Source organism: Monodon monoceros, unplaced genomic scaffold (genome assembly GCF_005190385.1).
Source record: "Monodon monoceros isolate NGI ecotype Baffin Bay Population unplaced genomic scaffold, NGI_Narwhal_1 Super_Scaffold_16, whole genome shotgun sequence".
NCBI lineage: Eukaryota > Metazoa > Chordata > Mammalia > Artiodactyla > Monodontidae > Monodon > Monodon monoceros.
The window spans coordinates 18418117-18429194 of record NW_021703772.1 but is presented as its reverse complement, the minus strand read 5'-3'; the positions used below and the strand labels follow the sequence as shown (position 1 = coordinate 18429194).

General features: G+C 57.5%; 2 protein-coding genes across 4 annotated transcripts; both read left to right on the top strand.

Moving 5' to 3' along the window:
• Window positions 1–1043: 1043 nt before the first annotated feature.
• On the top strand, window positions 1044–2988 carry SPEGNB (SPEG neighbor). Its single transcript, XM_029224489.1, has 4 exons — window positions 1044–1171; window positions 1517–1824; window positions 2413–2554; window positions 2751–2988. Exons 1-4 carry the CDS (start codon window positions 1044–1046, stop codon window positions 2887–2889), a joined length of 717 nt encoding a protein of 238 aa, XP_029080322.1. The 3' UTR covers window positions 2890–2988.
• A 571-nt stretch (window positions 2989–3559) lies between these two features.
• GMPPA (GDP-mannose pyrophosphorylase A) lies at window positions 3560–10497 on the top strand. Of its 3 annotated transcripts, none has more exons than XM_029225779.1 (13): window positions 3560–3651; window positions 4529–4589; window positions 4695–4792; window positions 5682–5785; window positions 6054–6240; window positions 6593–6652; window positions 7710–7840; window positions 8917–9051; window positions 9165–9262; window positions 9431–9477; window positions 9640–9732; window positions 9834–10002; window positions 10198–10497. In XM_029225779.1, the coding sequence occupies exons 2-13, from the start codon at window positions 4550–4552 to the stop codon at window positions 10296–10298; spliced, it is 1263 nt and encodes a 420-aa protein (XP_029081612.1). In that variant the 5' UTR covers window positions 3560–3651; window positions 4529–4549; the 3' UTR covers window positions 10299–10497. The 3 variants fall into 3 exon arrangements, with proteins under 3 accessions (XP_029081612.1, XP_029081611.1, XP_029081613.1); XM_029225778.1 differs by having other exon boundaries at window positions 3577–3880; XM_029225780.1 differs by lacking the exon at window positions 9834–10002 and having other exon boundaries at window positions 3577–4589; window positions 10198–10495.
• Window positions 10498–11078: the final 581 nt, after the last annotated feature.

Below are 11078 nucleotides of genomic sequence, written 5' to 3'. Positions count from 1 at the left end.
AGGCAAGTCTCAGAGGGATTAACCCCTTCATCCCAGGTGCTCTGATGCCCCTATGCACCAGCTGATGCCCAGAGAGGGAGCTTGGCTTGGGCAGACCTAGAGTTTTAGAGTCAGTATTAGTGCCAATCTCCAGGGACAGTGTAGCCCAGCCTGACCGACCATGTCACATGGAGGGGAGTGAGTGGGAATGGGGTGGCAGGAGAGGATGCTGTTCCCCAAAATCTTTAAGGTCCCCTCTAGGTTTATCTCAGTTTACCACCAGGAGGCACAGTGTGGAAATGACAACCCTAGACTCCTGGGGTGGGGGGAGTAAGGCGCTTCCAGATTGGTTCTGACTGCCACGTGACCCTCTCATAATTGGCTAGATGGGCAGTGAAGTCCATCGCTATTCTAGCTTCCGTCAAGGGCACCTCCACAAACACTCGCACCCCTTCACTGACTGTGTCCAGGAAGGACATGTTGTCCCACTGTCCAGGGACTGACCTGAGTATAAACTACCCCAGCAAGGAGCTGAGTCTCTTGTCGACCTGAGGCCTTGTCTGTTCCTCCTGGGAGTGGGATGGCTACCTCCTGCTCTGGGAGGGCATGGGGTCACATCCAGCTGCCCAGCTGTCAGGGTGCTGACGTGTGAGGCACCCCAGAGCCGCTCAGGTTTCCCCCCGGGGCTGCCCCTGTGGCTGAGTTAGCATCCCAGGCATTCTCAGGCTAAATAAGGAGCCTGTCTGGGTCAGGGGGCGGGGGCTGGGGTCCCCAGGGGCTTGGGGCAACCACGCCAAACAAGGCAAGGAGAGGAGAGATGTATAAAACCTGGGCCTGGGGCTGAGCACCTGCCCGCGCCCTTGCTGTGCCATCTGGAAGGGCTCCGAGCCTCCTGCTACACAGCCAGTGGACCCGAGTCCCGAAGTCAACCCCTCACGGTGAGTTCAGATCCTCAGGTCGGCCCTAGACACTCCCACGTCGGGAGATGTTCTGAATCTGCAGGGAAAGGGCTGAAGTTTGGAGTCTCTGTGTCAGCCTAGATCCCTTTGTTTTCTGTTCTCCAGATGTCCAAAGCAGCTCCTGCCAAAAAACCAGTGGCTGCAGCCCCGCCTCCAGGATGTACCCTGGATATCAAGGACCCCCAGGTCCAGAGGGCAGCCATTCGCATCCAGGCCTCTTACCGGGGCCACAGGTGAGGGGGAGCCTTGGAGAGCCTCTGGAGGAAGGGAGCTGGAGCTGCAGAACGCTCATGACTGCATTTGGGGGATGGATGCGGGCTGAGCACAATGTCATGGACCACTAGGGTCACTGGACTTAGGGGAGAGCAGTTACTGAGGTGTGGAAGGGTGGCTGACACAGAGTAGACAATTTTATTAGGGTAACAATTCAGTAGCCATCACCTTCCCTACCCACCCCCATGTTTAAGGGTCTACTGGGCTGAGGGGGTGGGCAGGGGACGGTGTACGGATGGACAGGGCTGCAGGCCGGCCGGGGCCGTGTCATGGGAGCTCTGGGCCCTGACCTGGGCTGCGGGTAGGTCCCGGAAGGAGCTGCGCGAGAAGGGGCCGCCGCGAGTGCTGGAGCCGCTGAAGGATGTGGTGCTGATTGAGGGCAGCGCGGCTAAGCTGACTTGCCGCATTTCGGCTTTCCCGGACCCATTCATCCGCTGGAGCAAGGACGGCAAGGAGTTGCGCGACGGGCCCAAGTATCGCTACGTCTTCGAGGACCCTGACGTAGTCGCACTGGTGGTGCGCGACGGCGAGCTGGCAGATCTGGGCCAGTACAGCATCAACGTAACCAACCCCTTCGGCCAGTGCTCCGACTCGGCACGCATCCTCGTGGAAGGTACGCGCGCCCTGGGTGCAGGGCCACCGTGCAGAGCAGCACCACACAGCGGGCGGCCGCAGCCGGCTCCAGCCGCGTTTACCTCTGAGCCTTGCCGAGTCCGGATGCGGATGTGACCCAGCCCCGGCACAGCCTAAGGCACGGAACAGGGCGCAGCGCCGGCCGCGCGTAGTCCTTTCCTACCCCAGAATTGTGTCCCATACAGCCTAAGAAGTCCGCTATGGGCTTCAGTCACTCGATTCCAGAGCCTCAAGGTCACAGCGAGCCAGAAGCAGAGCCAGGGTTAGAGCCCTGGTCTTCTGGCTCTCAGCCCAGGGCAATTTCCAAGGCGCCGGGAGATGTGTGAACATTCCCGGACTTTCACCCCTAGAATCTCTTTTGATCCTCCCTTCACCTCTGCGAAGGGCAGGGTTAGTCCCGTTTGACAGTTGACGAGATGATGCCCCAGAGAGGCTAAAGACTTGCTCAACGTCACACAGCAAGCTTAAATCCATCTCCTATTTAGAGCCGGGTATTAGCTGGGGAGGTGATGCCCCTGCCCGCCTCACCTCTAGGTTCCTCACTGGGTGGCCCTTTCCCTTCCTCTAGTACCGGCGAAGATTCAGAAGGGACCGGGTAACACTAAGGTGCGCAAAGGCACCACGGTAACGCTGACTGCCGAGATCATGGGCGAGCCTGCGCCCGACGTGGGCTGGACCAAGGACGGGGAAGACATCGATGAGGACGACAGGTGTGGGGAGGGCGGGGCTTGTAGCAAGGACAGCGCCTGGAGCAGGAGCTTGGGCGGGCGGGGTCCAGAAACTGGAGGGAGTGGGATGGGGGCGGGGAATTTGGGAGGCGAAGAACAGAGCTGGATAGTTAGCCCGACCCGACCAGGGTGCGCGTAAACTGACCGCAGGCCCTGTCCTCCCCTTCTTCCCACCTAGAGTGTTCTTCGAGATCGGCACTACCACCACGACGCTGACTATCCGGCGGGCCACGCCTGAGGACAGCGGCAAGTACGAGGTGTACGTGGAGAACAGCCTGGGCATGGACCAGAGCTTCGCTCGCGTGGACGTGGCCTGAAAGGGACCCTCAGACACTTCACCCTGGCTGGAGCCCCGGGTGGGTGGGACAGACAACCCTCCTTCATCTTGCTTAATAAAGCTGCTCTCGCTGACCCTCTGCGTCTATTCGGTTCTTTTGAGACGCCATTTCCCCTGCATTTGCACCCACGCTTTATTCCCAGACCTACACCCCAAGGTCACAGAATGTTGAGGTCATAATGTTTGGGGAGTGCCTAGTCCAGTGCTTCATTCTGCAGACGGTAAATCTGAGATAGAACTTCTCTCACGGTCAGAAGTTCCTTCACTTCCCAGACAGACTGGCAGAGGAGTCTACGACTCCGCCTTCTCTTCTTTTGTATGCCTCAAGCCCCACCCTCTCCTGGGGGTTTGCACTCTGGGCCCTCCCATTTCAAGGCTGGCCACACACCCCTCAGGACTCTAGCCTCGCTCTTCCCTGTGACCCGGCTCTAGGCTTTGGCTGGTACCCCTGGGCCCTTTCCTAGACAATTTAGGTCCTAATCTTAAATTCCAACCTCTGCTTCTCAGGCGCCATCCCTCTTATTTATAGCCGCCCCTAGATTCCTTGGCCACGCCCCCGTACTTTCCCATAAATCCCACCTCCTCCCTCGGTTAGAAAGCAAGGAGATAGTAAGAACTACAATTCCCGGCAGACTCCGCGAAGGAGTTCTCGCGACTTGCGAGAAGACACGTGCGCGGAAGGAGCAAGCAGTAGTGGGCGACAGACCTGGCAAAAGGGAACTAATGGTGAAGGGAGCCAGTGGTAAAGGGACCAGGTGGAGGGGCGGCGAAAGGGGTAGAGGGCAGAGGACGGACGGTAGACCGAGAGAGGCTCGGAGGCCTTGGCTGGCTCTCCGCACTTCCGCTCTTGTGTTGGTTCCACAACCCCTGGCTACGTGAGGCGTAGTAGTTGTGGGGTTCAGAGGGTCAGCAATCAGTTCTCCGAATCCAGAGATTCAGTACTTGTCGTCAGTATCGGTACTCAGGGCTTGGTAGGTTCGGTGTTTGGGATGCTAAAGGAATCTGTCTTTTGGGTCAGGGTCCATCACCTGGAGGTTGGTTTTAGGATTCAGGTTCAGCCTATGTAGGTTTTTTTTGCTAGGATTTGGGATGCATCAGATGCGGATCAGTATTAGTTCAGTACTTGGGATTCATTCTTAGGATTGTAGTTAAATATTTGGGGCTCACTCAGGGTCTGGGGTTCAGTATTCAGGCTTCACTATTGGGGTTCAGGGCTTAACATCTAGAGTGAGGATGCAACAATTGGGAATCGGTGGGTTTGGGGTTTCGGTTTTTTGAGATTTGGGGTCTGAGAAGGGCTTCTCTTGCTGAGTTTCTGAGTTTGCTGAATTTGTGGCCAGAGGGAGGTCTGTTAGGGGTCAAATTGTGGGGTGTGAATTTCAGAATTTGGGTGAAATCCCTGTGGGATTTGAAGGCTGCCTGGAGGCTGGGCTAGGATTTGAGTTGTGTGGGATTTGTGAGGTGTTGTGTCCGGGGCAGGTCTATATTGAACTTCGGATTTACATCCTCCGAGGGGACTAAGTGTTGCTATTTGGGTTTTGGGGGCTTGGCTGGGGTATGAGTCAGGTTCCTGGGTTGGGGTGTGAGATCTAAGCCTGACTTCTCTGTTGGGATTTGAGGTTTAGGTAGCAGTCGCCATCATGCTCAAAGCTGTGATCCTGATTGGAGGCCCTCAAAAGGGTGAGGAGCCAGGGGAATTGGGGGAGGAGGTTGGGCTGGAGTGGTCGGTGGGGTGGGGACAGAGGGAGGCCGGAAGCTGAAATGTGCTTCTTTCTCCTCTCCCAGGGACTCGCTTCAGGCCTTTGTCATTTGAGGTGCCCAAACCACTCTTTCCTGTGGCGGGGGTCCCTATGATCCAGCACCACATTGAGGCTTGTGCCCAGGTAACCCCATAGGCTCCCCTCTCCCACCTCACTTCCTGCTCATCTCCTTCTTGCTGTATTTCCCCCTTTTCCAACCATGACCTTCCCACAGGGACCACCATTTACAAGTGAAAATGTGAATGTCGCCCCCTGGAGTTGTGCAGTACAGCTGCTCTGCTGTCTTCCTCTAACCTAGTGTCTCCTCTGGCCTCCTGCTCAGATTGCACTCCTATTTATTTTTAAAGCATGGAATGTGAGATCAGGCAAGACTCTTAGAGACAATTTAACACTGCAGCAGGGGGAACCTTAATGATAGCAAAGCACAGAACTCATACCGTTGCTCATTGTGGAGCTAATTTCTTTATTGCTTTTGGTATTGAGGCAGGCATGGTTTTATTTGAATCCAGTCTCTGCCTCCTGTAAGGACTTGAGCAAATTTCCCATCCTTTCTGAGCCTTAGTTTCCTTATTTGTAAGATGGAGGTGATTAGACCTGCTTTGCGGGGTGGCAAAGCTTGCAACGATGTTTGTAAAGTGCCTTGTCCAGTGTAGGCGCCTGATAAATGATATCCTCATCTCAAGCTCAGATTGACACATAATAAATATGGGGGAAAATTATGGGTTATTCTTTAACGCAGCTTGGTAGGCAAAATCTTCCCTAGGGTGAGCCCCAATTCAGATGTGAGGGCGCAGGGGATAATAGAATAATAAAAGGTTAAAAGGTCAGGGACTGAGACTGCCTCCAACTTCCTCATTGTCCAGAGGAGAAAACGGGCCAGAGTGGGAAAGTGCGTGCCCAGGGGCCCCATAGCTGAGAATGAAACTGGTCTCTCCAGACTTATGGGCCAGTCCCAGGGATTTCTCCCTCCTATCAGATATTTTTTTCTTCCAACCTCTTCCCTTGTCCCCAGGTCGCTGGGATGCAGGAGATTCTGCTCATTGGCTTCTACCAACCTGATGAGCCCCTTACCCGGTTCCTAGAAGCTGCCCAGCAGGAGTTTAATCTTCCGATCAGGTGTCTGTGCACACGTGCTGTATGGGGCTGGGGGGTCAGTACCTTAAGCCTCTGGTTCTCGGGAGTGGGGTGAGTCAGCATTCGCCAGACTTCACCCTCACACGCTAGGAGGGTTCCTATTTGGGCATCTTTGAATCCCTGAGTATATTGCCTTCTCTGTGGGCCTCGGGCAGGTATAAGCCTGGGAACAGGAGGAGTCAGGTGCCCAGGATCCTGGTATCTGTCTCCTCTGATCTCACTGAGCTGGCCCTGGGGTCCCTGGGGACAGGTACCTGCAAGAATTTGCCCCCCTGGGCACAGGGGGTGGTCTCTACCATTTCCGGGACCAAATTCTGGCTGGAGGCCCCGAAGCCTTCTTCGTGCTCAACGCTGACGTCTGCTCCGACTTCCCCTTGAGCGCTATGTTGGAGGTCCACAGACACCAACCTCACCCTTTCTTGCTCCTTGGCACCACGGTGAGGGGGCCAGGGGGGCTGGAGGGTGCAGAGGGGGTGATCCAGAAAGGTTTCTGGAATGCAGGATGTCAGGGAGGCAGGGGCAGCCCAGGTGGTGGGATCAGGCATCAGATGTGCCTGATACCCCAGCAGCGGTGGAGGTGGTGGCGGAGACCCCAAGCCCTTTGGCTGCTCAGCAGTAGGGAGCAGGCGAGGAGTGGCGGCAGCTGTCAGTTCTCACCCTTGCTGAAGCCCTGTCCACAGCAGCAGAGATGCGTGCCAGGTGTTATAGGAGAGGGAAAGAAAGAAAGAGAAAACAGACCTTGCTGCCGTGGAGCTGGCAGGTCACTGTCTCGGTGTGTCTGTCTTTCAGGCTAACAGGACACAATCCCTCAACTATGGCTGCATCGTGGAGAATCCACAGACGCATGAGGTGAGAGCAGAGAGGGGGCTGGCTGGGCGCTTGCTCTGTGTATCATCATTCCCACTCCGCCTCTAGAGAATGCTGGAATGCTTTGGGATGGGCCCCAGTCTTCTCAGGCAGGTGGGGCATACCCTCAGTTCATCCTATATCCCTTCTAGAGAGATCGTTGAGAGTGAAGGGGTAACAGTGGATGAATGATCAGGGTGCTATGAGAGCACAAAAGGAGGCCCAACCCAGCCTTGTCTGGGTGGGGGAGGGGAGGGCTCCCTGGAGAAGGCAAGGTCTGAGCTGAGTTTTAGATTTGTTTAGATGACGGAGACAGGAAGGCATTGCAGGTAGAGGGACCAGCATGTGCAAAGGCCAGGAGGCAGGAAACAGCAGGCCTCCAGAATTATGGAGGGAGGCACATAATCAGCAAGGCAGAGCGTCTCTGTCCTTGTTTGTGAAGCTCCCTGTCCCTGAGTCTGACTGACCTTCATGCACCCCTTTTATTTGTTCAAGCTTTAGTATTAAAAATACATATAAACACACACACACACACACGCATTTTTTTTTTTTTTTTAAGTTTTGTGCTAGGCACTAGCTAGGTGTGAGGGAAACACAGCCGAACGACAATCCCTGCTTCTCAGGAACCCTTGGACTAGTGGGAGAGACAGTCAAAAACCAACCATCGCAAATGATACAAGTGCTACTGGTGAGGTGTGGCCAGAGGCCAGGGGTGCCCGGACCTGAGAAGCCAACTCTGGGGCAGAGTGGACTCATAGAGGAAGTGACAACGCCAGCTGGGTTTTGAAAGCCGAGTTTTCCAGATGAAGAGATGGGAAGGGACATTTCCGGCGCAGGCGTGCAATGGCATGGAGCCGTGTTCTGGAAGCTCTGGGAGGTGGGGAGGAGAAAGGCCTGTAGTTCAGATTTATCTTGAAGGTGAAGGCCAGCCGCAAGATGCGATGCAGTCTGCGTTTTAGGAAGACCACTCCGGCAGCAGGGAGGACCTGGAGGTCAGAGGGTCTTAGGGGGTGATGGCAGTGGCCTCTCCTCCACTGATCCCAGCCCACTGTGTCCTCAGGTCCTGCACTATGTGGAGAAACCCAGCACTTTTGTCAGTGACATCATCAACTGTGGCATCTACCTCTTTTCCCCGGAAGCCCTGAAGCCCCTTCGGGATGTCTTCCAGCGTAATCAGCAGGATGGGCAACTGTGAGGCAGGCCCCGTGGCCCTGAGACCCCAAGTGCCCCCGGTCGCAGACCGCCCCCCCAGCCTCTGCAGGCTCATCTCCTGAGCCCCCGCTCACCTTCCTTCCCCTTCTCATCTCTGTTTGTCCTCTCCAGCTGAGCCTCCAAGTCCCTCCCTTCCTAACCTCATTCTGTCCCTCTTCTTATCCATCCCAGTTCCTCTTCTGTCACCGCCTGCCCACTCCCCTTCTGGTCCATTTCTCTCAAGCCCCGAGTGTCCCAGAGATGCCTTTTAGAACAGACGGCAACACACACAGTTGGGTGCACACAGGCTTGAGTGAGAGACACACACACACAGACAGACACACACACACACACCCTCTCTCTCTCTCTCTCTCTCTCTCTCTCCCTCCCTCCCTCCCTCCCTCTCAGGCTGAGTGCCCCAGAGCCCTGCTCGCCACAAGCCAAAGTCCAGGGTCATCCTCCTAGGCCTGCAACCTGTTCCTTTCTGTGGATCCCTGCCTTTGCTCCCTCCTCCCCCACCCCTCTCCCCATCTCAAGCCTCATTCACTCATCACCATCTTCTCACTCCCACCCATCTCTCTGCTTCTCTCTCCATCTCTCCCGGCCTCTCTGTCTGTTTCTGCTGAGCTGGCATCTCCACCATCTCTCTCTTCTCTCTCTTTCTGTGACTGTCTCTGCCCCCACCAGCTGCCTTCCTCTGGGGTGAGTCTGTCTGTGTTTCATTCCATCCAGTGAGTGAGAGGGAGGGTGACCAGAGGCAGGGTTCAGAGGAGTGGATGGGGTGGGGGAGAATGGGAAAAGGGGGAGAAGCCAGGTCTGGTCGAACTCCATCTGGATGTGGGGCAGGATGAGCAGCAGGTCTGTGCCTGGGGACACAGACAGCTCAGGGAGGAGAGGAGGTGATGTGTATGAGGGTGATGGGAGAGCTTCCTGGGATGTGAGCATCCTTTTGGAACAGATCTGAGCAGACCTGGAGAGGTGGTGGGATTCACTCTCATTCCTATCCCCAGGAGACTGTTGGCCCCTGGTTGGGCTCAGCTGGGGAACTGATGTCAGCATCCCTTCCTCTGTGCCAGGGAGGACTCGTCAGGCTTGTGGCCTGGGGCAGGTACCATCCGCCTGGAGCAGGATGTGTTCTCCGCCCTGGCCGGGCAGGGCCAGATCTATGTGCACCTCACTGACGGCATCTGGAGTCAGATCAAGTCTGCAGGGTATGGGAGGGGCCTCTGATGGGGTGGTTGGGTCACCTGGGGCTTGAGACTTTGGGGTGCTGGGCACAGGCCCTGCTGGCCCCTGAGCCCCTGCACCACTTTCTGGCCCCCAGGTCAGCCCTCTATGCCTCCCGCCTCTATCTGAGCCAGTACCAGCTCACTCACCCAGAACGCCTGGCCAAGCACACCCCAGGGGGTCCACGGATTCGAGGTACCCATCCGGCCCCAATTCCTAACCTTTGCCCCCCAGCCCAGCCCCCTCTCCCCGCTGAGCTGTGACTCCTGACCTTAGACCCAGAGGTGAAGTCTCAGTCCCTGCCCTCCCTGAACCAGATGTGGTTTGGGGTATTTGCCCCCAGGTCCTCTCTTCTGCTTCTAGGAAACGTTTACATCCACCCAACAGCTAAGGTGGCCCCGTCTGCTGTGGTAAGTGGTGGCCCAGCCCAGGGGAAGCATGGGTGGGGCAGTGCTCGGAGTAGCGGTCTCTCCACTTTGTCACAGCCTGTCCTATGGCCTCAAGCCTTATCTGTTTTATGAGGGGATTGGATTGGGGGCCCTCCAAGGCTATGGGTGTGCTCTTCTCCACAGCTGGGCCCCAACGTCTCCATCGGGGAGGGGGTGACCATGGGCGAGGGTGTGCGGCTCCGAGAGAGCATTGTCCTCCATGGAGCCACACTGCAGGTAGGCACCCGGGCAAACACAGCAGCCGTGGCACCCCGAGAGGCTGAGGGGAGAGTTGAGCCCCTTCTCACCCCCTCACCTCACATCGTCCTGTTTGGCAGGAGCACACGTGTGTTCTGCACAGCATCGTGGGCTGGGGGAGCACCGTAGGGCGCTGGGCCCGCGTGGAGGGTACCCCCAATGACCCCAATCCCAACGACCCCCGAGCCCACATGGACAGTGAGAGCCTATTCAAGGATGGGAAGCTGCTCCCTGCCATTACCATCCTAGGTATGCTTCCCAGGGCCCTAGGCTGTGAGAAACCTCCACAGGTGATGGCCATGCCCTGTGGGAGCATGAGGCCAGGGCACAGATGGGCAGGGAGGGATCCCTCCCGGATGGCGGTGGCCCCCAGCTCTTTGCCCCTCGCCTCCCCTCCCCTCCCCTCCCCACGGCCTCCCCCTGGTGCCCTTGTCCACACTGCAGGCTGCCGCGTCCGGATCCCCGCCGAGGTGCTCATACTGAACTCGATTGTTCTGCCACACAAGGAGCTGAGCCGCAGCTTCACCAACCAGATCATCCTCTGAGGGGGGCTGCCTGAAGTCCCCCCCAGCTCTGATCCGCTCCCTTTGAGGCTCCTGCCTGCATGGCCAGCCTCTGTCCAGGAGGGACCGGAGGAAGCCAGCCAGGCTCTTCCTGTGCACGCGCACGCGGGGAGCAACGTGGGTGGCTGGGGGACTGGTGGCCTCCCTCTCCACTCCCTAATAAACCTGGGTGAACCTTGGAGCCGGTAAGCACTCCGCTTGTGCCTAGGCTGGGGGGTGAGAGTGGAAGGGGGCAGCTGACTCAGTCCCCCCCCCCCCACATTAGCATTTAAATTGGAGTCGTTGCTTCAGGCTCATGAATAATGAATCTGGAGCCCTGGTAAATCTCCCCCTCCCACTGCCTCAGCCTCTCGCGCTGCTCTGGAGGAAGGCCCTCAAGGCTCCCAGCCGGCTGGCCCCCGCCTTCACCCCTACGCCGACGCCGCCTTCCTGTTCCTCTTCGCTGGGCCTGGCTCAGGCTCAGAGTGGAAGGATTCCGAAGGGAAGCGGGGAGGATTTTGCTTGGGCAGTGGGGTGCGGGCTGGGAGCGCTGGGCCCGAGGTTGGATCCCCCGGAGCCGCCCTCGGGTGCTGCCGAGCCCCGGCCCGGCCTGCTTTCTGCTCTGCCAGCTCCATCTGCTCCCAGCCTGGCTTTTGGCGGGGTCGGGGGTTTCTCTCCCGCCCGAGGCCCGGTATCTGCCTCCTAGTCCCTGGCAGGCAGGGTGGGCCTGAGCTGGTGCCTTTCTCTCCAGAAGCACAGTGGGAGCTACTCCGTTCTGGGAGG